This window comes from Saimiri boliviensis, chromosome 11 (assembly GCF_048565385.1).
Source record: "Saimiri boliviensis isolate mSaiBol1 chromosome 11, mSaiBol1.pri, whole genome shotgun sequence".
Classification (NCBI taxonomy): domain Eukaryota; kingdom Metazoa; phylum Chordata; class Mammalia; order Primates; family Cebidae; genus Saimiri; species Saimiri boliviensis.
The window spans coordinates 53,094,186-53,119,006 of NC_133459.1; the positions used below are offsets into that span (position 1 = coordinate 53,094,186).

The window sequence follows — 24,821 nt, forward strand, 5'->3', positions numbered from 1 at the left end:
TGAGGCCGCCCCCCCTCCACCATGCCCCCAGCCTGGTTCCACCCCAACACACACGTGCATGGAACTCAGAACTGCTGGCCTAGGATAGTCCAGAGCTGGGTCTCCCAGTAGGCTCCCCTTTCCAGCCTGGCGGAGCCTGAGTGTCAGGGGCTGGAAATGATGCCATCTGTGTGGAGGTGAGTCAGAGGCTGCTGCATGGTCTTGGGAAAAGCTCTGGGCACTGAGGGCAGAAGGCCTGGGTTCTGAACTGAAACTCCATCGCGCATGGAGAGCCCTTCTCATCTAGGAAGGCTTTATAAGGCTCTGAGGGCCCATAAAACCCAGCAGGGTAGTCCAGGCTGATGGAAAACATGGGGAGGAGGCTGAGGGAAAGTGAGCGCAGGTGCAGCGGCCTCCCCGCTCGCAGCTTCTGCTAGGGCCCTGCCGCCGAGTCTGGCCCTGAGACTCCCCCAGCAGAGACTTAGCCGGTGTCTACTGAATTCATATGCTTGAACCCATGCACGCCTCAGAACCATCCCTGGGCTCCTGTCTAGCATATCTCTGTGGCTGAGATTCAGAACTGGGCCCTGGAGACGCAGCCTCTGCCTTCCAGGGACACCAGCTGGCGGGGAAGATGCGTGATGACAATGTGGTGTGTGGTGGCAGGAAGCCAGGGTTGTCAGCGCCCTGGGAAGGGTTGGGGAGATCTGCTGGAGGAGGTCATGCCTGCCAGCCTGTCATCTAAGACCCTGGAGCTGGGTTGAATTGTCTGCCCTCCCAGAAGGCGAGCAAGGCTGACTTGCCACCAGCCTCGTTCCCCCTGGGCTCCCAGCCCCTCCCAGAACCCATCCTGAACCTGGCCTCCCAACCCTGCAGGTGTCCTACTACAACCAGGCCACCCCAGGCGTTCTCAACTACGTGACCACCAACGTGGCCGGCCTCTCCTCTGAGTTCTACACCACCTTCAAGGCTTGCGAGCAGTTTCTCCTGGACAACCGGAATGATCTGGCCCCCAGTCTCCAGACCCTCTAGATGACCTCAGTGGCCACATCCTGGCCACCCCCACTCCATCCGGCCCCCAAGGACTCACATACAGTGCCTGGAGAAAGGCAAAGGCCTTTATTTCTTCCTGCCTCTCCATGGGCAGCCTCTGCCCTGAGGTCCGCTGGCCAACCACCCCAGGCGCTCAGTTTCTGCCAACATCAGCCAGCAAGTCCTTTCGGTACCCCTGAGGCAGCCTGTAGTAGACTCGGGTCCTGTCCACAGCCCTGGCTGCCAGCAGCGCTGCCCTCACAGAGGCATAGTCGCCCCTAGCTGCGCTGTGCTCCACTGTGACGGTGGCCCGGGGGGAGGAGGCCAGCAGCCTGGCTACGGCTCCAGCTGTGCTGTGGCCCATTAGCATGGCTGGCATCTGGAAGGACACAGGTTGCCAGAGCTCCTGGCACAGCTCTAGCATATCTGTGAGCAGCTGCTCCCTGTAGCCGCTGTCCAGCACCTCAGGCCAGCCTGGTGCCACAGTCACGTGGGGGAAGACCTCAGCCACAGCTGTAAGCAGCTCTCTGCCAGCCACATGGCCAGGGACCAAAAAACTCCCATGGGAGATTTTGGCCCCCACCCACACAGGCGAATGCAAGAGGCCAAGGCTGGAGAGGTGTGCCAGCAAGGCCAGGGATGGCCGGAGGGCTTCGGGCTCCTCTATTTGCAAATGGACGCCCCAGTGTTGGGGATGCGTGGCTAGCTGCCGCAGGCAGGACTCCAGCGTCAGGATGCTGCCACTTGGAGTACGAACAATGGGCACGGGGTTCTCAGCCACAGTTCCCTCGAGACCAGTGTTCAGCAGGACCATGCCTTCTGTGTCTGGAAGAGGCAGCAGAGGCAACAGTGTTTAGGATTTGGGTTACGATAGGGTGTTAAGAGTCCCTTGCTAAAGGGGCAGTGGGAATTCTGGGGACATCCAAGGGCCTTGCCTCTCTGGAATCTGTCAACCCAGTTTTGGGCTCCAGGTGGATGTGTTGCTTTATAAATGTGCCTGGTGCATGAGAAACTCTTGCTTCAGCTCTTGGCCTTTACCTGTGACTCAGCCTGGAGGCCGGTGCCAGCCTTGCCCACAGCACCGTGGCTGGGACTGGTCTGAAGGCCAGGAGCCCTGTGCTCTTACACCACTGTACTCCCTTCTCCTACACCCCTGCCCCACCTTGCCTCCAGTGCATGGTGTAAATAAACCTGTGTTGCCATGGCAACAGAGACCAGAGGTACCCACCCCAAGCAGAGGGCACCCTTGCAGATGAGCTAGGAGCACCAGGGTTGAAGGCAGACCTTACCTGGGAGGGTCACCGTTGCTGTTTCACCGCTGCCCTGGACGTCGGGAACCAGCCACTCCACGTTCAGCCCATCACCCCCGGGCAGCTGGAGAAGCGGGATCAGGCTGCCCCCCGTATAGTACATTCGTTTCCGTGTGGCATTCACTGTGGGGCCAAATAGCGAAGGTGAAGTGGCTGCCGTTCATGGAACACCTGTAGGCTACAGCTCTACAGGCATCTGCGCTAAGCCTCCTCGCACCCTGCCAAGCAGCTCTAATTCCCTTGCTTTGTAGACTACAAGAAGTGACTTGTCCAAGGTCCTATAAGCAGTGAGCAGAATTGCTGGGAGTGGAACCTGCTGAGACCAGGTCTGCCTGGCCCCAGAGCTGGTATCCTTCTCCCCTTGCTTAGGCGGCTCCTGCTTAGTTGGCAGGAATGCTGAGTCTGATGGGGCCCCTTTGAGATGGCTGAACTGCGGCTCTCCTGGGTTTGGGGACAAGGGAATGAGGGGTTTGGGTGGCAGCGTCTGATCACTGCTCAGTGAATACAGTGGAGATCTCTGAAACATTCGAGTAGCCCACAGTGGAGCTGTGTACCAAAATAATGTGGGGTTTGCAATTTGCTGGGTTCCTACCTGCTGGACCACATACAAGCTGAGTGACTGTATAAATTCCTGAACTGTTCTGAGCCTCTGTTTCTCTATAATGTGGCTGTGTGGGCCAGGCACAGTGGCTCACACCTGTAATCCCAGCCCTTTGGGAGGCTGAGGCGGGTGGATCACCTAAGGGCAGGAGTTTGAGACCAGCTTGGCCAGCATGGTGAAACCCTGTCTCTAAAAATACAAAAATTAGCTGGTGTGGTGGTGCAGGAGAATCGCTTGAACCCGAGAGGCAGAGGCTGCAATGAGCCGAGATCATGCCACTGCACTCCAGCCTGGGAGACAAAGCCAGACTCCGTTTCGAAAAAATAACAATAAAAATAAAATGGATATGTGAAGCTTAGCATACCATACCAGGGCCTGGTACCCAAAATGCATCCTCCTCCTGCCCCACCCTGGCTCTCCCCCTTCTGACATTGCTTCCTCCCCGCTCTGCTCCAGTGCCTGCCAAGTGCTGCGCCGTGCAGAGTCCAGTTCACACCCCCCTTCCCAGTCCCTCTCCTTACAGGCCAGCTGCTTGAACTGCGACAGGAAAGGCTCAAAGATGTCATAGTAGACTTGGTGGACAGCAGTGTTGTCCCGGACGTAGAGCAGGTCCTCCACCAACATGGGGTCCGAGGCAGCTTGCCACAGCGTCAGGCTGTACCTGGGGCCGCCAGAGCTGGCTCAGTGCCCATCTCCGGGCCCAGCAAGACCCTCCGCCCCACTCCTGTGCTCAGAACTGGATGCCACCTGGGCCCAGGGTAGCACATCTGTCCTCCAGTCGCCCACCCGCCACTTCTCCCTGAGTCCTACCCCTTTCCCAAGGGCAGTAGCCAGAGGGAATTCAGGAAAGATGACTGAAAGCAGAGCCCAGGAGGGAGGGGGAGCCTATCCTGCCTCCTCACTTGCAGTGTCTGTTCCTGAGTCCTGTCCTAGGAAAGGGGCAGGACAGACCAGGGAGGATGTGGAAGGGCAGGTCAAGCATGAAGAGGGGGAGGGGCAGCTTTGGGAGTCCTATGGGAAGCAGCTAAGGAAAGTAGGGGGACAGTGTGGGTAGGGGAGTCTCTAAATTCCTATAGGGCTATCCTAGGGCAGGGGTTGAAGGCACAATATATGTTGCTCCAGGGCTATACCTGGCTCCTACTGGAGGAAGCTGTGGGGAGACAAATTGTGTCTTGGTATAAATATTTTCTGGGGGGCAGAGAATTACCCACCAATGAAAGGGCTCCCTCAGGAGGTAGTGAGTAGCCCATCACCAGAGGTATGCAAGCAGAAAGCAGGGACTCTGTAGAGGGCATGAGCACCAGCAGGAGTTGGACCATATGACCTTTAAGACCCTTCCATCCATGGCTGGGTGTGGTGGCTCATGCCTGTAATCCCAGCACTTTGGGAGGCCAAGGTGGGCAGATCACGAGGTCAGGAGATCAAGACCATCCTGGCTAACATGGTGAAACTACATCTCTACTGAAAATACAAAAAATTAGCCAGGCGTGGTGGCACATGCCTGTAGTCCCAGCTTCTTGGGAGGCTGAGGCAGGAGAGTCACTTGAATCCGGGAGGCAGAGGTTGAAGTGAGCAGAGATGGTGCCACTGCACTCCAGCCTGGGTGACAGAGCGAGACTCCATCTCAAAAAAAAAAAAAAAAAAAAAGACCCTTCCATCCATGAGCAGCTGGGATCTTGCTGGAGGCATCAGCACCTCCAGGAGGGTGGGGTGGGTTTGGTGGTTTTCACCTCTCAGATTGGCTCAGCAGCCAGCTGAAGTGGGGCCAGGCGGCCCGCACCATGGAAGACCGCACAGGGAAGGTGACCCTCTGGGGTACCACTGCCACCAGCTCATGCATCTTCTCCACCATGGCTCGGGTGTACGTCCTGTTTGGGAACATGGTCAGGTAGAGGGTGGTCCAGCCTGGAGACAGGGTGACCTTGGGATACTTCTCCTGGACCAGGGCCAGGAACCTGCAAAAAAATCGAAGATGTTGGTCTCACGGAGCTGCACCGGCCCCTTCCTCTCTTCTGGATTCTCGTCACCGTGCTAGGGAGTGGCAGGGCCTACTGGATCTGTGATAAGGTCAGAAGCAGAGTCCCAAAGAACAAAATGGCTTGTTTTGGGTCCCATGAATTGGGCATGGACTTTGGAGTAAGGGAAGTCTGGGTTCAGATCCTGATTCTGACCTTGGATGGGTCACTCAGCCTCAGACATCATCCCCTCTAGCAGGGCAGGCTTTTTAAACATCCCCTTCTAGACATGAAACTGACTCAGTCCCCGCCTGTGGGAATCTGTGCTCTGCCAGCTGTGAGCCTTTGAAGTTTCTCAGGTTTTCTTTAAACAATTTCTCTCCTTCCCAGCCTGCGCAACAGTGTGAAACCCCATCTCTACTTAAATACAAAAAATTAGCTGGGTGTGGCGGCTTGCTTCTGTAGTCCCAGCTACTCAGGAGGCTGAGGCAGGAGAATTGCTTGAACCTGGGAGGTGGAGGTTGCAGTGAGCCGAGATTGCGCCACTGCACCCCAGCCTGGGTGACAGAATGAGACTCCGTCTCAAACAAAAAAAAAGCTTCTGGCCGGGCGCGGTGGCTCAAGCCTGTAATCCCAGCACTTTGGGAGGCCGAGGTGGGTGGATCACAAGGTCAAGAGATCAAGACCATCCTGGTCAACATGGTGAAACCCCATCTCTACTAAAATACAAAAAAAAAATTAGCTGGGCATGGTGGCACATGCTTGTAATCCGAGCTACTCAGGAGGCTGAGGCAGGAGAATTGCCTGAACCCAGGAGGCGGAGGTTGCAGTGAGCCGAGATCGCACCATTGCACTCCGTCTCAAAAAAAAAAAAAAAAAAAAAAAAACTTCCTCTCTCCTCTCCCTTCCCCTCTCCTCCCCTCCCTCCCTTCCCCTTGTATCCTTCTCTCTTTTTCTTTCTATATGGGGTCTTGCTGTGTTGCCCAGACTGGTCTCAAACTCCTGAGCTCAAGGGGTCCGCTCACCTTGGCCTGCCAAAGTACTGGGGTTATAGGTGTGAGCCACCATGTCCAGCCTAAAATTTTATTTGAACTTGGCGTTGTTGAAAATATTTTAATTTTTTCTTTGTACTTTTCTTCTTTAAAAGATGCAATTTTTTTTTTTTTTTTTTTTTTTTTTTGAGACGGAGTTTCGCTCTTGTTACCCAGGCTGGAGTGCAATGGCGCGATCTCAGCTCATGGCAACCTCCACCCCCTGGGTTCAGGCAATTCTCCTGCCTCAGCCTCCTGAGTAGCTGGGATTACAGGCACTTGCCACCACGCCCAGCTAATTTTTTGTATTTTTAGTAGAGACGGGGTTTCACCATGTTGGCCAGGATGGTCTCGATCTCTTGACCTCATGATGCACACACCTCGGCCTCCCAAAGTGCTGGGATTACAGGCTTGAGCCACTGCGCCCGGCCTAAAAGATGCAAATTTTAACAGGCAAATTATGTTATTACCCACTGCCCACCAAAAAAACCCTACTGAGTAAAATTAGCACTCCAAGAAGACAAGTCATATTTATCTTGGGCCATTGATTACACTTTCCAAAGTGCTGCTTTCAGAAGGCACCTCAGCTTGAGAAGCACGATAGTTAAGTGGTAGATGGATGGCCGCTGGCTGGCTGGATGGGTGGAGGGAGAAATGGATGGGAAGGAGCCTGCAGCTTAGAATCAGAAGGCCTGGATTTGAATCTTTGCTCTGCCGCTGACTAGACTTAGGCAGGTCTTTTCACTTCTATAATATAGTCCCTGCGTTAATAAAATGAGAATAATAGTACTTACCTCATTTTCGTAAGAGTTAAATGGTGTTCTTTAAGTAAAGTACTTAAAACAGTGTCTGGGACACATAATAAACATGTAACAAATTGAGATCCTTCTCTTGTCAGCTTTCTCATCTGCAAAATGGGGAGAAAGTGCTAACCTGGCAGTGCTAGGTCAGGATCAGACCAAAGACAGGCTCTCCTCTTATGTGGTCTCCTTGTAAACTGTAGAGCACGTGCAACTACTGCATGGGAGAGCTGCCAGCAGCGGTGCTGGAATTCATGGGGGCTGGGGACGGTGCCAAGGTTTTAGACTTTTCTAGCAGGCCGAATCCTGTGCTGGTCACTGGGGAATATAGGGAAGGATTTGGCCTGGACTGTCCTCTGAGAGTTCAGTGTAGGAGGGTGACAGACCTGTGAACCCACAGTGACAGCTCCATGAAGTCAGGCTGTGTTAGGAGGAAGTGTGGAGGTTGAGGGGCCCAGAGGACGTCTTACAGCAGCCTGGGATGTCAAGGAAGTTTCTGGAGGAGATAACTGGCCAGTGGTTTGTCAGAAAAGAGGGAGAAGGCACTGGAGCTAGAGGGAATAGCTTGTGCAAAGGCTCAGAGGTGAGGCTATCTAGCGTGACTGGAGACAAACACAGAGGTCCCAAGATCCTCACGTTGGGGTTGTGCTAGGTGTTGACAGAAGGCTGGACACAGCTGGGACAGAGAGGCGAACACTCACTGTGTGGCATTGACCTCACGTGAGATCGGCACGTTGGGGCCCTTTAAGATGTCAGCGTTGATCCACACGGGCCGCTGGACTTTGCCTTCCTCTGTCAGCCGCCGCAGGAGGTCCAGGGAGGGGCCCACGGCCTTGATGTTCTTGAAGTCCAGTTTGATGCCTGCGGGGAAAGGGACAAGGGCTTGGGGAACTGGCGAAGGAACCAGGAAGACGTGACTCCCTGGGCAGAAAGCAGAGAGGGTGTGTGCGTGCGTGTGTGCGTGTGTGTGTGTGTGTGTGTGTGCTGGGGTCAGGGGAGGGCAGAAGGACAAGGACCACATCCCTGCAGGGTGTGAGGAAAGCCTTTTGAAGAGGCAGAGCTAACAGAGAAGAAGGGCCTGCCTCTAGACGAGTTCGCCTCTCCTCCTAGAGACCAGGTAAAGACTTGGGCCTGAGGCTGCTGCAGCTGGGAGTCAGGTCTCCGCTGAAAAGGAGTTGGGGTTCTTGAGCAGGCTCAGAGGGCCCTAAACCACCAGAGCCTGTAGGGAGGTCATCCAGCCTCTGGAAGGTGCATTTGAGTAGAGGAGGGAATCTCTGCAGAGAAGGGGGCTGGTACTTTCCAGGGTGGTGAGGAGATGAGGCTGGGAAGATATAGAGGGATGTTGAAAGCCAGGCCAAGATCACACTTCTTCCTGAAGACCGTGGGCGGCCATGGAGGGTTAAAGCAGAGGAGTGGCATGACAAAACTGGTGTTTGGAAAAGATCCCTCAGGTGTGTGTGGTCATGGTGGTCAAGGGAAGTCTGTAGGGGCTGAATTTGGGTCAGGAAGCCAGTGAGAGAGTTCCGATGTGGCTGCGACTAGGTGGAGGCAAGGTTAGGGGTTAGGATTGGTGGAGGCAGCAGCTGAGTGGACGTGAGGATAAGGGAGGGACAGAGCGGCGTTATCGTGATGCCTGGATTCTGACTGTGGCTGGCAAAGGGGTGCAGAGGGGAAGGGTGGGGCTTGGCTTTGAACTTGTCACGTTCAGTTCTGTGAATACAGGAGGAAGCACTCTGAGCATGCGTGGCACCTTGCAGTTCACGCTGTACTGCTCGCCGTCCACCCTGTATGTCTGGGAGAGAACACCATGACATGCACTGACGCGCTCCCCACCTCGCTGAGTCCTCACGGAGCCGGGGCGTCTGTAGCACCGTGGTGAGAAAGTCACGGCAACGACACCTTGTGTCAGGACTGGACTTGCTTCCCAGCAAGGGATCTCTGCACATGCTGCCCCAGGGCCAGAGGGCTCGGGGCTGGGGAGGGTTTCCAGAGGGGCCCTTACCCTTCTGGGAAGAGCCTAGCACCGCGTCCAGCCACTGCTCCAGTGTGTTGTCACTGTAGATAGCCGGGGGGTGTGCCATGATGGGAACTCCTGTCTCAGTGGCTGTGCCGAGCCCTTCTACGTTGACGTCAGCCTCCAGGACTGTGACGTTGCCTGCAGAAGAGGCGAAAACTCAGTCAGTTCTTTTTTTAAAAAAAAAAAAAACTTTTTTCTCATCATAAAGCATTACAAGTTACAGAACATTTGAGAAATACAGAAAAGTGGAAGAAGAGGAAAACATTCACCCACATTTTCATCATAGTTCACATTTTGATGGATTCTTTTTCCATTTCTTTTGTTTTGGGAGATGAAGTCTTGCTCTGTCACCCAGGCTGGAGTGCTGTGGTGCGATCTTGGCTCAATACAACCTCCACTTCCTGGGTTCAGGCAATGCTCCCGCCTCAGCCTCCTGACTAGCTGGGATTACAGGCATGTGCCACCACACATGGCTAATTTTTGTATTTTTAGTAGAGACAGGATTTTACCCTATTGGCCAGGCTGGTCTCGGAACTCCTGACCTCAAGTGATCCCACACACCTCAGCCTCCCAAAGTGCTGGGATTACAGGCATGAGCCACTGTGCCGGCCCTATGAATAGTTTTTACACAGTTGAGACTCTACTGCATTTATAATTTTTTTGTTTTTCTTTCAACATTATGACACATTTCCCGTCTTTTTTATAAATCTTATTAGAGCAAACAAAGCAAAGAAGCAAAAGGCTCCAAAGCCCTGGTTGAGGGTGTTCACTACTATGTAACTGACCATCGCCATTCCTGAGATGCTTTGGGAGTTCTGGATTTTTTGCTGATTAGGCTTGCTACATTCTCCTGTCTGGTCTTGAACTCCTGGGCTCAAGAAATCCTCCCACTTTGGCCTCCCGAAGTGTTGAGATTACAGGTGTGCACCTCAGTGTCCAGCACACAGGGTCTTTTTTTTTTTTTTTTTTTTTTTTTGAGACAGAGTTTCCCTCTTGTTACCCAGGCTGGAGTGCAATGGCGCGATCTCGGCTCACCGCAACCTCCGCCTCCTGGGTTCAGGCAATTCTCCTGCCTCAGCCTCCTGAGTAGCTGGGATTACAGGTACGCGCCACCATGCCCAGCTGATGTTTTGTATTTTTAGTAGAGACGGGGTTTCACCATGTTGACCAGGATGGTCTCGATCTCTTGACCTTGTGATCCGCCCGCCTCGGCCTCCTAAAGTGCTGGGATTACAGGCGTGAGCCACCGCGCCTGGCCCCACACAGGGTCATTTTTAAAGCCCGTGTTATCAAATTACTTTCTGGAAAAGTTGTTCTGATTCCTGTCCCCGCCTGAAGTGTACAAGGTTCCCATCTCACTGCATCATCACCAGCACTGAGTTATCTTTTAGATTCGCACAGTTGACTCCATCAGGCAGATATCTTCTGATTCCTGCCTTAGAGAATTCAGCACAGCAGGGAGCTCAGACCCTTCTAATAGGAAGCCGTCTCTAGAAAACTATGCTCAGGGCACTCACACTTGGAGAGTGTAGTGGAGGGGAGAGGGGTCGCTTTCTGCCTATGCAGCATTGATGCCAGAGGGGCCATTCCTCCTGCTTTCTCCAGGGCTCCTGACCATTCTTCTCACCGCTAGCACTGCTTCCCTGCAAATCTGTTCTCTGTAGAGCCACCAGAGTGAGTGTCCTAAACACGTACCTGATCATGTCACTTTTTGTTAAAAACCTGCCCATTGCTCTGAGCATGAAACCCAAACTCAGCTGGGCACGGTGGCTCATACCTGTAATCCCAGCACTTTGGAAGGCCAAGCTGAGGTGGGCGGATCACCTGAGATCGGGAGTTTGAGACCATCTTAACCAAAATGCAGAAACCCCGTCTCTACTAAGAATACAAAATTAGCTGTGCATAGTGGCACATGCCTGTAATCCCAGCTACTCGGGAGGCTGAGGTAGAAGAATCATGTGAACCTGGGAGACAGGTTGCAGTGAGTCAAGATCGTACCATTTCACTCCAGCCTGGGCAGCAAAAGCAAAACTCCGTCGAAAAAAAAAAATAAAGAAAGAAAAGAAACCCTAACTCCTTATTATAGTCTTTTTTCCAATTCCGTCTCATGTTCCCCTCTTTCTTTCATTCTCTGAGTTCCAGGCACCCCATCTTCTCCATCTCCCAGGGGCTGTAAAAATGCGTGTTCTGATCACTAGGTCTGCAGGAGGGCCTGAGATTCTGCATGTTTTATTTTGAGATGGAGTCTCACTGTGTCACTCAGGCTAAAGTGCAGCAGTGTGATCTAGGCTCACTGCAACCTCCACCTCCCAGCTTCAAGCGATTCTCCTGCCTCCACCTCCCAAGTAGCTGGGACTACAGGTGTGCACCATCACCATGCCCAGGTGGTTTTTGTATTTTTAGTGGAGACCGGGCTTCACCATGTCAGTCCTGACCTCAGGTGATCCACCTGCCCTGGCCCGAGATTCTATATTTTCAACACACTCCCAGGGATGCCCATGCTGCTGTCCACGGACCACATGTTGGGTAGCAAGGCTTTAATTTTGTTTTGTCCTCCTTGTCTCTGGGCTCTTGCCTGGCAACATTCTTCTCTCAACTTTACTATAGCACCTCCTGCTCATCCTTTAGCATTGGCTTAAAAAAATAACTAACTTCCGGCCGGGTGCCGTGGCTCACGCTTGTAATCCCAGCGCTTTTGGAGGCTGAAGCGGGTGGATCACCAGGTCAAGAGATCGAGACCATCCTGGCCAACATGGTGAAACGCTGTCTCTACAGACAACAACAACAACAACAACTTCCAGCCTGGGCACAGTGGCTCACACCTGTAATCTCAACACTTTGGGAGGCGGAGGCGGGTGGATCATCTGAGGTCAGGAGTTCAAGACCAGCCTGACCAGCATGGAGAAACCCCGTCTCTACTAAAATACAGAATTAGCCGGGTGTGGTGGCGCATGCCTGCAATCCCAGCTTCTAGGGAGGCTAAAGGCAGTAGAATTGCTTGAACTTGGGAAGCAGAGGTTGTGGTGAGCTGAGATTGCATCATTACACTCCACCCTGGGTAATAGGAGCGAAACTCCGTTTCAAAACAAACACTTCTTCAGCCGGGTGCAGTGGCTCGCGCCTGTAATCCTAGGACTTTGGGAGGCCTAGGCGGGTTGATCACTTGAGGTCTGGAGGTGGAGATCAGCCTGGCCGACATGGTGAAACTTTGTCTCTACTAAAGATACAAAAATTAGCCAGGCATGGTGGTAGGTACCTGTAATCCCAGCTACTCAAGAGGCTGAGGCAGGAAGAATCACTTGAAACTGGGAAGTGGAGGTTGCAGTGAGCCGAGATCATGCCATTGCACTCCAGGCTGGGTGACAGAGCAAGACCTTGTCTAAAAAAAAATGCTGGGTGCAGTGGCTTTGCTTGTAATCCCAGGGAGGCCGAGGTGGGGCAGATCACCTGAGATTGGGAGTTTGAGACTAGCCTGACCAACATGGAGAAACCCCATCACTACTAAAAATACAAAATGAGCTGGGTGTGGTGGTGCATGCCTGTAATCCCAGCTACTCAGGAGGCTGAGGCAGGAGAATTGCTGGAACCTGGGAGGTGGAGGCTGTGGAGAGCTGAGATCATGCCATTGCACTCCAGCCTGGGCAACAAGAATGAAACTCCTCAAAAAAAAAAAAAAAAATTGCCTCCTCAAGGAGGTGGCAGCCATCCCCAGGTTAATAAGTGAGGCCACTCTGCTTCTTGCTCACAACGAAACCTGCCTTCTCCCTTTGGTGTTCAGCCCCGTGTCGTGTGATTGCTCTTTCAGCATCAGCCTTCCTAAGTATAAGCTCTGTGAGAGCAGGGTCCAGGTCTGAATTAGCCATCACTTGAATTTCCAGTGCCTGGATGCTAGCAGGGCTGAAAGAGATGTTTCAAAAATGGCTGGCTAGCCGGCCGTGGTGGCTCACGCCTGTAATCCCAGCACTTTGAGAGGCCGAGGCAGGCAGATATTTGAGGTCGAGAGTTTGAGACCAGCCTGGCCGACATGGTGAAATTCTGTCTCTACTAAAAATACAAAAATTAGCCGGGCATGGTGGTGGGTGTCTGTAATCTCAGCTACTTGGGATTACAGGAAGCAGGAGAATCACTTGAACCTGGGAGGCAGAGACTGCAGTGAGCCGAGATCACACCACTGCACTCCAGCCTGGGCAACAGAGCAAGATCCAGTCTCAAAAAAAAATCTCTCTTCACCTTAAAAGTTGTGACTTGCCTTCCAGAGAGTTGGAGGCTGACTTGCTTGGGGTGAGAAGTGAAGAAGGAGCAAGAGATGAGAGGAAAGGATTGGTTTCCTGTGGCCACAGCATGGTCCTCGGGGGGCCACAGCAGCAGGGAAGGGGACATGCAGTCACCGAGCCCTCTCCCCTCCACCCTCCCTCCTCGGGTCAGCTTTACCCATCTGCAGGAGAGCACGGCTGGGTGCAGACCCTGAATTGACACTGTTGGCTTCTAGTCCCTGCCCTGACACTTTGCAGCTGTGTGATCTTGGGAAGGTTATTTGACCTCTTCATGCCTGTTTCCTCATCTACAAGAATTAAATAATAAAATATCCCTGCTTAGGCATTCGCTAAGTGTTAATTATTTATATGGAGTTGCTTGCTTAACTAGTATAAGGGGCCATCTGGTGTGTTTCTGTGGCTTCAGCATAATTATTAATAATGACCTCAAAAGAGTCCTGCTTTCGTCGATATGGTCATTCTACCAACCCTCTGACTCTGACCCCAGTTTTGGGGTCTGAAATGGAAGGAGTTCGCTTGAGCAGTGGTTCTCAAAGTGTGACCCTGGGGCCAGCAGCCTCAGCATTACTTGGGGGTGGGGCCAGTCAGTGTCTTCTGAAACGTGCCCAGGTTTAAGGACTGTTTCCTTCATCTTTTATAGTTACTGCTTTAAAGTTCACCAGCATGTTCATGAACATCATCTGCTGAGCTTCCCAAAGGCCCTGAAGGAGAGCGTCACGCAGTGGCTTGGAGTGGGCATTCTGGGGCTGAGCGCTCTGGGCTCCAGTGTTGGCTTAACTGCTTTCAGACGGTGTAACCTCGGCTAAGTTGCCTAACTTTCCTGAGCCTCTGTTTTTCTCCCGTGAAATGGTACCCATGAAACGGTTTGCAGGGTAGTCCCAGGAGAACCTGTGTGTAATGTGCACATGCTGAGCCTTGGCCAATTGGTTACTCTAACCAATTTCGAATCTGAGGCTCAGAGGAGTTCTACAACCTGCTCATGTGCTCACTGTTTTTAGTAGTGCTGGGCCTCAGGTGCAGATTTCTGGCTTGAGGCTTTGAAGGCAAAAGCCTCCTTAGAGGTTGGTTCCGGACCGGTCGAGGAAGGAGTAGCTGGGAGGGAGGGCAGTATAGTCATGACTTGGAGTCAGACATGTGGCTTAAATCTAGGCTCGAAGCTTAGCTGCGCAACCCTGAGCCGTTCACTTAATGCCTCTGAGCTCCTACTTCCTCGTGCGGAAAGACATGTAAACAGCTGTCATGCCACCACAGTGACCGATGGCTAGTCCTCCTTCTCTCCCTCTGTCTTCTCCATCCCCTTCCTTGGCCTGCCCCAGTCTTGGCAGCTGGACTTACTGTTCAAGGCAGCTGCCATGGCTTTCTTGCTGTTGGCTGCGTGGTACCAGGTGACCTCCAGGGCATCTCGGTGGCTGATCTGGCCCAGGCTCAGCAGGTAGTCCAGCATGTCGGCATCGGGGCTGCAGGCCTCCAGCTCACAGCCTGGAAGGAATGCCAAGGGGCTGTTAGCGTCTGTCCTCGCCCCAGCCCAAGACTCCTGTTTGTTTATCCCATGACCCTCCCTGTGACCAACACTGCATCTGGCAGAGGGTCGGTGAAGCTCAAACTCACTGGTGCTACAATAGAGGGAAAGTGAGTTGGCTTCTGGGACCCAAGGAGGCCTCAGTACCAGCCTGGGGCAGTCAGGAAAGGAGGGCAGGTTCACAGAGAAGGGAACACTTAAGGAAGACCTTGAAAGGGTGGGTGTAAATTTCACAGAAAAGGGGGAATGGGTTGTTCCAGACAGAGAAAAAGCAAAGGCTTGGCTTCAGGAGAGCGCAGTTGCCTAAAGGAGCGATTGGCCTGGTAGAGCTGGAACACAGAAGTAGAATGTGGGAATGTTGGAAGAGGGGCCGGATGCCGTGGTTCATGCCTGTAACCCCAGCACTTTGGGAGGCCGAGGCGGGTGGATCACCTGAGATCAAGAATTCGAGACCAGCCTGGCCAACATGGTGAAACCATGTCTCTACTAAATATACAAAAATTAGCTGGACGGACATGGTGGCAGGAGCCTGAGGCAGGTGAATCACTTGAAATCAGGAGGCGGAGGTTGCAGTGAGCCGAGATCATGCCACTGCCCTCCAGCCTGGGTGATAGAGAGCAGGACTGCATCTCAAATAAATAAATACATAAAGAAAAATAAAAGATTGGAAGAGGGCTGGGATCAGGTCGTGAACGGCTTTGAGCTTTAGTCAAGGAGCTGGTGTGTGCTGAGGGCAGCGAGTGAGGGCTGCTTGGCATGATCTGGGCTGCAGAGCTAACATGAGCTGACAAAAGCAGGCAGAGAGACCTTGTAAGAAGGGTCCAGAAGGAGACCTTGAAGCTTCTCCGAGGGCAGGGTGGGGAGGATAGAGGGCAGGGCAGGGAGGATAGAGGGAAGAGGGAAATGCTGAGCCCTTGAGGCTCACGACCGAGGAGCACAGCCATGAGGCAGGGGCATGGGGCCTAACCGAGGTCCCTGTGTGAATGGAGGAGCCTTTCACAGGGACCTTCCCAGCTGGCAGCTGTTGGGGACAGGGATGAGCTCAGCCCAGCCTGCTGAGTTTGAGGTTGCTTGTGTGACTCCCAAGAAGGGCACAGGAGGGAGGTCTGGGCTGAAGACCAAGATCTGATATTCTTCAGGCAACTGAGGAAGGGAAAAAAGTTAAAGGGGACCGGGTGTGGTGGCTCACGCCTGTAATCCCAGCAGTCTGGGAGGCCAAGGAGGGGGGATCACCTGAGGTCAGGAGTTTTGAGACCAGCCTGGCCAACGTGGTGAAACCCTGTCTCTATTAAAAACACAACAAAAGTAGTCAGGCGTGGTGGTGCACGCCTGTAGTCCCAGCTACTTGGGAGGCTGAGGTGGGAGAATCGCTTGAACCCAGGAGGTGGAGGTTGCAGTGAGCTGACATTGCGCCACTGCACTCCAGCCTGGTGACAAAAAATTAACTGGATGTGGTGGCACACATGCCTGTAATCCCAGCTACTTGGAGAGCTGAGGCAGGAGAATCGCTTGAACCAGAAAGGCAGAAGTTGCAGTGAGTTGAGGTTGCACCATTGCACTCCAGCCTGGGCAACAAGAAAGAAAACTCCCTCTCAAAAAAAAAAAAGTTAACGGGACTTTCTGCTGGGGATGAAGTCACATGGGGTTGGGGGATGGAAGAGACAAAGAGAGCTGCGGACGGGGAATGACGCTCGACAGGGATGAGGGATCAAGAAGAGCTGGTTGGCAGGTCGAGGTGCCTCATGCCTGTAATCCCAGCACTTAAAAAAGGCTGATCAGAGCTGAAGGTGGGGATAAGGAGCGAGCAATGGGGGAAGCCACTCAGGATGGCACTGTGGGAGGCACTTACCTGGCTGCCGCAGGGTGATGGCAAGGACTACCACGACAGTGACCACCACAGACACACAGGTAATGCCTGCAAACACCCACTTGCCCCGATTCTTTGATAAGTGCTCCCTGCAGGCCATGACGACGCTCTCTGAGGAATGTCCCCAACTCCAGGCGGGCCAGAGTCCCCAAGGCTCCCTGCAGCTGGGATCCTGTGGGAAGCAGGAGCTCCCAGCAGCACCTAATTCTCCACCAGGCCTGGTCTGCTCTGCAGCCCCGGAATGTCCTGGACTGGAGATAAACCCTGAAGCCCCTCCTCCCTCCCCGCCCTACTCTTCTTTCCCACACCCTAAAGGGATCGCAACAGGCTAACCAGAAAATCTACCATCCCTAAAATGACCTTTGAGCACAGTAAGAGGCAGCAGAGAATGTTGAACTGAGCCCAGACCCCCGCCTGTCTGCCCCTGCCTGGGAGTCAGGAGACCCTTCCCACACTCTGTAGCTTTTCTGGAGTCCTGAAGCAAGTGTCCGACCCTCTCCGGGCCACATTTGCTTCTGTGTAAAAGCCTGAAGTTCTGTTCTTTCCCTTTCTAACTCCAGGCTCTCTGCCCTGCCCTCAGGGAATCCTGCCTATCAGGCAAGGGTGGTGACAAAGACAGATTAGATCTGCCTAAGGGGCAAGAATCTTCCTCTCATCCGAGATTATGGCTGATAGATGATCTACCTGGGATAGAAACTGATAGTCCTGGCATGCTGGCAGGGGTGACTGCAGGCCAGTTCTGGGGTGGCGAGTCCATAGGGAAGGGGCTGAGTCACCACTTCACACAGAGGGAGTTCTGGGGGCCCTAGTATAGGAAGCAAGTTAGAGGCTGCCCCTGTTCTGAGGATCCCGGAATTTTAATGGGTCCAGGAATCACCTGTAATGTGTACAGAGACTTCAGTGTTTACAGGCTAGACTCAGAGCGATCCAGCAGGGCCCCTGGTGGCTTTGATTGTGTGTGCGAAAGGCTATCGAGAATGATGCCCGGGTGGGCAGATGTCAGGAACTGAGGGGTGGAGGGGCAGGGCGGGAGGGATTTTGGTCATGGGGGTTGCCGCGAGTCATTCCTGAGTTGATTCTCCTGCCTCAGCCTCCCCCAGGGGGAACTGGATATGGAGGCCATGGGCTCAGGACTGAGATCAGGGCCAAAGACAAGGGCATGAGCATCATTTTCTGGCCAAAGCAGAAAGAGAAAGAGATGGGGGCTGACTTCTGGGGACCACTGACAGGCAGACAGGTGGAGGAAGAGGCATCAGTAGAGGAGAGGGGACAGCAGACGGTGGTGGGCGGTATCAATGGATAGGTCACTTCAAGAAGAAAGGAGAGGTCAGCCAGGCCTGGAGATGGAGACCAGTAAGGACAGCAAGTGCCCCCTGAGGCTGCCAGGACCGTTTCCCTGGATCAGTGGAGAGGGCAGCGGTCTGAGCAGAGCCTGTTTAGTGGGGGTGGGAAAGACCAGAGAGGCTGAAGGTACAGGCGGGAGAGGCTCTGGGCAAAGTGAGGATGGGAGCAGGAGGGCCTGGCGCCCAGGGGGTGCTATCCTGTAAGATGTGGGGAAGGATGGGCACTGTGACTGCTGAGTCTGGGGGTGCTGGTTAGGAGGTGACGTGGTGAAGGGAAAGCATGAGGGAGAGGATAGGGAGGTTCTGCTGGCTGGTTGGGTCACGTGGCATGTTTACAGGCATCCAAGGAGACCCAAGCTGTGGACCGCTAGATGGACAGGACCCCATTTCACACCTCCTCCCCCCATCGTACCTCCAGGAATGTGAGGCAGTGATGGCCTACTGTCCCCTCTCCTCTACTGATGCCTCTTCCTCCAGCTGTCCACCTGTCAGTGGTCCCCCGTGGGCCACCTGAGGCAAAGCTGGTCCTGGAGCCCAGGCTCAATTCCCAGTTCTGAGAGCCTCTGGAGAGACAGGGATCTAGTCCGTCTGGGCTTCTGGCTCATTCTCCAAATCAACTCAACAAACCCAGCAGCTGGCAGGAGCCAGGCCTTGGTGGGGTGTCAGGGCTGCTGGCTGGAATGGAGGAGTGTCAGTGCTGGGGGTCCTCTCAGGAGATAGTAAGGGGGTAGTGGCCAAGCAGGAATATGTTTTGGGAGTCCCCTTTCTTAGGGGGGCTGCTTTCCCAGGCCACTCACTCTGGACTCCAGAATCCAATTGGTAATTGGGCCTCACCCAGATCCCTTCTGTAATAAGGCATGGAAGGGTGTGTTAACTGGGATATTAACAAAAAGTTAACAGAATGACAGAAGCCACATCTTGAGTAACGATCACATATACTTTTCTCTACAGTTAAAGTCTAGAGGAAGTTTCCATGTCAGAGCTGGCCATAATGCCAGGCACGGTGGCTCACGCCTGTAATCCCAGCACTTTGGGAGGCCCGAGTCAGGCAAATCATGAGGTCAGGAATTCAAGACCAGCCTGGCCAATGTGGTGAAACACCATTTCTACTAAAAATACAAAAATCAGCCAGGCGTGGTGGCATATGCCTGTAGTCCTAGCTACTTGGGGGGCTGAGGCAGGAGAATTGCTTGAACCTGGGAGGTGGGTTCAAGGTTGCAGTAAGCTGAGATTATTGCACCATTGCACTCCAGCCTGGGTGATTGGGTGACAGAGCCAGACCCTGCCTTAAAAAAAAAAAAAAAAGCGCCGGGCGCGGTGGCTCAAGCCTGTAATCCCAGCACTTTGGGAGGCCGAGGCGGGTGGATCACGAGGTCAAGAGATCGAGACCATCCTGGTCAACATGGTGAAACCCCGTCTCTACTAAAGGTGCAAAAAATTAGCTGGACATGGTGGCGTGTGCCTGTAATCCCAGCTACTCCGGAGGCTGAGGCAGGAGAATTGCCTGAACCCAGGAGGCGGAGGTTGCGGTGAGCCGAGATCGCGCCATTGCACTCCAGCCTGGGTAACAAGAGCGAAACTCCGTCTCAAAAAAAAAAAAAAAAAAAAGAAAATGTCTAGAGAAACAACAAACCACCAGAATTATACAATGTGGCTCCAGGGTTGCCCCCAAGCCCCATACTGATAAGCCTCACCTAGTCTGGCTTGCATTTTTTCTGCTTTTATTTATTTTTTTATTTATTTATTGAGGCGGAGTTTCACTCTTGTTGCCCAGGCTGGAGTGCAATGGCGCTATCTCGGCTCAACCTCCGCCTCCTGGGTTCAGGCAATTCTCCTGCCGCAGCCTCCTGGGTAGCTGGGATTACAGGCACGCGCCACCATGCCCAGCTGATTTTTTGTATTTTTAGTAGAGACGGGGTTTCACCATGTTGACCAGGATCGTCTCGATCTCTCGACTTCGTGATCCACCCGCCTCGGCCCTCCCAAAGTGCTGGGATTACAGGCTTGAGCCACCGCGCCCAGCCACAAATAGTATTATTAATAAAAGCAAGGGCCGGGCGCGGTGGCTCAAGCCTGTAATCCCAGCACTTTGGGAGGGCCGAGGCGGGTGGATCACGAAGTCGAGAGATCGAGACCATCCTGGTCAACATGGTGAAACCCCGTCTCTACTAAAAATACAAAGAAAAACTAGCTGGGCGTGGTGGCACGTGCCTGTAATCCCAGCTACTCAGGAGGCTGAGGTAGGAGAATTGCCTGAGCCCAGGAGGCGGAGGTTGCGGTAAGCCGAGATCGCGCCATTGCTCTCCAGCCTGGGTAACAAGAGCGAAACTCTGTCTCAAAAAAAAAAAAAAAAAAAATAATAATAATAATAATAATACTATTTGTGATTTCCTACAAAGTGTCCCACATTTTAATTTCATCTTCGTGTCACACAACACTGCCAAATGGTTCTTGTGTCCTCATGTTGCAGGCAAAGAAATTGAGGCTCAGAGAGGTCAGGACTTGTCCCACGTCACCTCAATGTCAGGTTCAAATGCAGGTCGGGCTGACTGTGGGCCTATCTGCTGGCCTCTTCCTGTTCATGCCCATTTACAATGGGACAGTCACTTCTTCTGGCAAGAATATTTAACAGCAATGGTGCACAAATCTGTTTTTGAAAGAAAAATCAAGAACTTAGTTCTTACAGCCCACGAGGGCACCCCCTGCACAAACTATCCTCATTCTGGAAGCTGCTTATTTAGTGTTCATGACACTCCTTTTGTGTGTGTGTGTGTGTGTGTGTGAGACAGTCTTGCTCCATTGCCAGGCACCAGGCTGGAGTGCAGTGGCAAGATCTTGGCTCACTGCAACCTCTGCCTCTCTGCCTCAGTCTCCGACGAGTAGCTGGGATTACAGGCGCATGCCACCATGCTCAGCTGATTTTTGTATTTTTAGTAGAGATGGGGTTTCACCATGTTGGCCAGGTTAGTCTCGAACTCCTGACCACATGATCCACCTGCATCGGCCTCCCAAAGTGCTGGGATTACAGGCGTGAGCCACCACACCAGGCTGAGGGAGGCATTCTCACGCCCCACCTTTCACAGAAGGAGCTGGAGTCAGTTTGCAGCAGAGAGGAGTGCCTGTGCCCCATCATTCCAACTCTGCAGGCCGTGTGTCGCCTGTCCTCCATGGGAAAGAAGCCAGCGAGCCAAGCTCTGAGGCACGAAGCCTCGCCGCCTCTCCTAGTTCTGAGGAGCTCTGCAGGCTGTCTAGGAGGAGAGACTTCATCTGGCTCTGGCTTTTGGCAGGAGGAAGAACCCTGGAACTGACTCCAGACTGTAGATTCCTCCATTGCCTGTGACACTTCTCGTGGGGCATAAATAACTACATAAGTCACTGAGCACGCCTTCTGTGCCAGGCACTGTGCTAGGCTCTGGGGATCTGCCCTGTGACATATTGTGGGAGAGAAGAAAGCAGGGGGTGCCGGGGGCTCCAGCATTTCAGATGGGAAACGGGCATTTTATTACTAGAGTTGGTGCACATCAAAAATACAGAGCAGGCTCACAGCCTGTAAAGGTGTCACACATGGAAAGTGGCAGTGGCCCCAGGTGGGGGCATGCAGAATGGAGGAGACACAGGTTAGGAATCCCAACCTCCTGGGTGGGCCAGGAGGCTTTCAGAAGAGGCTTCGCCTGAGCTGACTGAGAGAACCATCAAGGACGGGGGCTAGGGAAGACCTTCTAAAGGGCACGGTGTGTGTGGGAGAGGGCCCAGGCATGAGGAGAAGAGCCTGTTCAGAGTGTGAGCAATGCAGTGTGGCTGGAACACCAGGTGGGAAATGGGGGGAGGTGGAGTGGGTGAGAGACGACACTGGGGAGCCCCGGAGTACTGGGTCACCCTGATAAAGAACTTGGCTTCGGGCTGCACAGTGGCTCATGCCTGTAATCCCAGCACTTTGGGAGACCAATCTGGGCAGATCACAAAGTCAGGAGTTCGAGATCAGCCTGGCCAGCGTGGTGAAACCCCATCTCTACTAAAAACACACAAAAAAATTAGCCAAGTATGGTGGTGAATGTCTGTAATCCCAGCTACTTGGGAGGCTGAGGCTGGAGAATCACTTGAACCTGGGAGGGGGTGGCTGCAGTGAGCTGAGATGACACCATTGCACTCCAGCCTGGGCAACAGAGTAAGACTGTCTCAAAAAAAGAACTTGGCTTCAACCTGAAGGGGCTGGGGAGCCCTCACCCATGGGAGAGTAGGGAGCGCCATACTCAGCCTTGCATTCGGGAGGGTGGCTGGAAGCTGGAGTTGACAAATGGCTCCTGGAGGCCTGACTGCCTCTGCATTCAGGATGTCCTGTTTCAGCACTGGCCACCCCTGCACCCCCGCAGAGCCACAGGACTTCCCATACTGCATTGCTCAGAACAGCAAATGGCCCAGGGAAGTGTGTATGCCTCAGGCTGTGCTACGTGGGTTACTTTGATACTCTCCCTGCTCCCACACCATGGTATGTTATAGGGGAGACAAAACCAGGGGTGGTTTGGAGGCTCCAATATTTCAGATTCGGAGCTGCATCTTTAGAACTGGTACTGGCCAGGCACAGTGGCTCACACCTATAATCCCAGTAATTTGGGAGGCTGAGGTAGGAGGATTGCTTGAGCCCAGGAGCTGGAAACTAGCCTGGGCAATGCAGGCAGGTCTCATCTCTACGAAATGGAAAAATAAATTAGTGAGACGTGGTGGTGCATGCCTACAGTCCCAGCTACCCAGGAGGTAGGAGGATGGTGCCCTTGTACTCTATCCTGGGCAACAGAGCAAGACTCCATCTCTAAAAAGAAAAGAGGAGAAAAGGAAAGGGAAAGAAAAGGAAGGTAGGAAGAAAAAGAAAGAAAAAGGAAGAAAGAAAAATAAAGAAACTCATTTGCCTATTTTGACACTGTCACATTGTAGGAGAAAAAAAATTCTTCTAAAAATTAGTGACCACAGGCTGGCCCTCACACAGCTATTTGGTCCTAATTCACACTGTGTAGGTGGTCTAAACACTCTAAATGATATAATTTTATTTAAAGTGTTTTCATGTAGGTGGTGCCCCAGGATTACTACTACAAGCAAAAACAAGTTTTCTTAAGAGGAATGTGGAAAGTAAAAAGTTCCTCTTCACAGCTTCCCTTCTTGTTAAAGAATAAACAATAAATGTTAGAAATAAGAGTTTATTTTAAAGCTAACTTCCTTCAAAACCTTTTATTTTTTTTTATTTTTCTAATAACTTTTTGTTAAGCCCTGTCCTATGTAGCTGTTAGAAATAAAGGAATAAGTACATTCTATGTCCTTGTACTTTAACCAAGATATTCCTTCTGGACATTCTCAGGCATGTCCCGGCTCATAGCCCATGTCCCTTCCTTATTTAGAAATGTTATTACTTTTCTAAGTCCATTTGCAAGAAACTTCCTCTTTTTCTTCATTCTCCATTGCTTTTAGCTATTTAGGAAAGTTTTAAGTTGTTAGCCAATCAAGTTTAGCTTAGACTGTGAGGTCCAGCTCCAACCAACAGAGATAGGACACAGCAGTAAAGACTCAATGCGTGAAGGCCGGGCGTGGTGGCTAACGCCTACAATCCCATCACTTTGGGAGGCCCAGGCGGGTAGATCACAAGGTCAAGAGATTGAGACCATCCTGGTCAACATGGTGAAACTCCGTCTCTACTAAAAATACAAAAAAAATTAGCTGGGCATGGTGACACACGCCTGTAATCCCATCTACTCAGGAGGCTGAGGCAGGAGAATTGCCTGAACCTGGGAGGCGGAGGTTGCGGTGAGCCGAGATCGCGCCATTGCACTCCAGCCTGGGTAACAAGAGCGAAACTCTGTCTCAAAAAAAAAAAAAAAAAAAAAAAAAAAAGACTCAATGCTTGAAGGATAAATATTCCTGCCTTTCCTTTGTCCAGTGTGCTCTTGTGGCAAAATTGCTAGCGAGCAGCACCCTTTCTGCAGAAAGTAAAATTGCCTCGCTGAGAAAATTCTTTGTCTGAGCATTAGTTCTTCTTTTCAGCACTGAAGAACAAGCATTTCTTTTCTTTCTTTCTTTCTTTTTTTTTTTGAGACAGAGTCTCACTCTGTCACCAGGCACCAGGCTGGAGTGCAGTGGTGTGATCTCGGCTCACTGCAACCTTCACCTCCCAGGTTCAAGCAATTCTCCTGCTTCAGCCTCCCCAGTAGCTAGGACTACAGGTGCATGCCACCATGCCCAGCTAATTTTTCTTTTTTTTTTTTTGTATTTTTAGTAGAGATGGGGTTTCACCATGTTGGCCAGGATGGTCTTGATCTTGCGATCCACCCACCTCAGCCTCCCAACGTGCTGGAATTACAGGCTTGAGCCACTGTGCCCAGCCAGAACAAGCATTTCTAACAAGGAACATAGAAGCTGGATGCAGTGGCTCATGCTTGTAATCCCAGAATTCTGGGAGGCTGAGGCAGGCAGATTACTTGAGGTCAGGCATTCAAGACCAGGCTAGCCAACATGGTGAAACCCCATCTCTACAAAAAATACAAAATTAGCAGGGTGTGGTGGCTCATGCCTCTGATCCCAGCTACTAGGGAGGCTAGGCAGGAGAATCACTTGAACCCAGGAGGCAGAGGTTGCAGTGAGCAGGAATTGCCCCACTGCATTCCAGTCTGGATGACAGAGCAAGAATCTGTCTCAAAACAAACAAACAAAAAGCAAAACAAAACAAAACAAGAGAACATAGCTTCACTCCAAGCCTTAAGGAATTCTGGGCAGGGAAAATAGGCAGTTCATAGTCAACAATCCCAAAAGTCATAAGAAAGTAAGGCACCCATGGGTGAAAACCAAGAGATGAAGTAAACAGCAAAATCAGGCCCACAAAGTGTTCAGAATACAAAATTATCAGAAGTAAAATAACGTGTTTTGTTTTTATTTCTATTTATTTATTTTATTTTATTTTATTTATTTATTTATTTATTTTGAAATGGAGTTTTGCTCTTGTTACCCAGGCTGGAGTGCAATGGCGCGATCTCGGCTCACTGCAACCTCCGCCTCCTGGGTTTATTTTTATTTTTATTTTTTTTGAGACGGTATCTTGCTGTCATCCAGACTG

The 24,821-nt window shown here is 52.2% G+C and overlaps 2 protein-coding genes across 5 annotated transcripts in view; one reads left to right on the forward strand and one right to left on the reverse strand.

Annotated features, from left to right (window-relative positions):
* Window positions 1-2,023, forward strand: part of ACOT11 (acyl-CoA thioesterase 11) — a 60,819-nt gene extending 58,796 nt beyond the window's left edge. For all 4 annotated transcript variants that reach the window (XM_039473561.2, XM_003921521.3, XM_010348654.3 and 1 more), the window contains one exon: window positions 856-2,023. In XM_039473561.2, coding sequence (XP_039329495.1) covers window positions 856-1,011 — 156 coding nt within the window. In that variant the 3' untranslated portion in view covers window positions 1,012-2,023. The remainder of the gene's footprint in view (window positions 1-855) is intronic.
* Window positions 1,166-16,622, reverse strand: FAM151A (family with sequence similarity 151 member A). Its single transcript, XM_003921522.2, has 8 exons — window positions 16,368-16,622; window positions 14,335-14,478; window positions 8,711-8,863; window positions 7,410-7,569; window positions 4,653-4,877; window positions 3,444-3,583; window positions 2,301-2,444; window positions 1,166-1,836 (listed from the first exon to the last, which is right to left on the reverse strand). The coding sequence occupies exons 1-8, from the start codon at window positions 16,483-16,485 to the stop codon at window positions 1,166-1,168; spliced, it is 1,755 nt and encodes a 584-aa protein (XP_003921571.1). The 5' UTR covers window positions 16,486-16,622.
* Window positions 16,623-24,821: the final 8,199 nt, after the last annotated feature.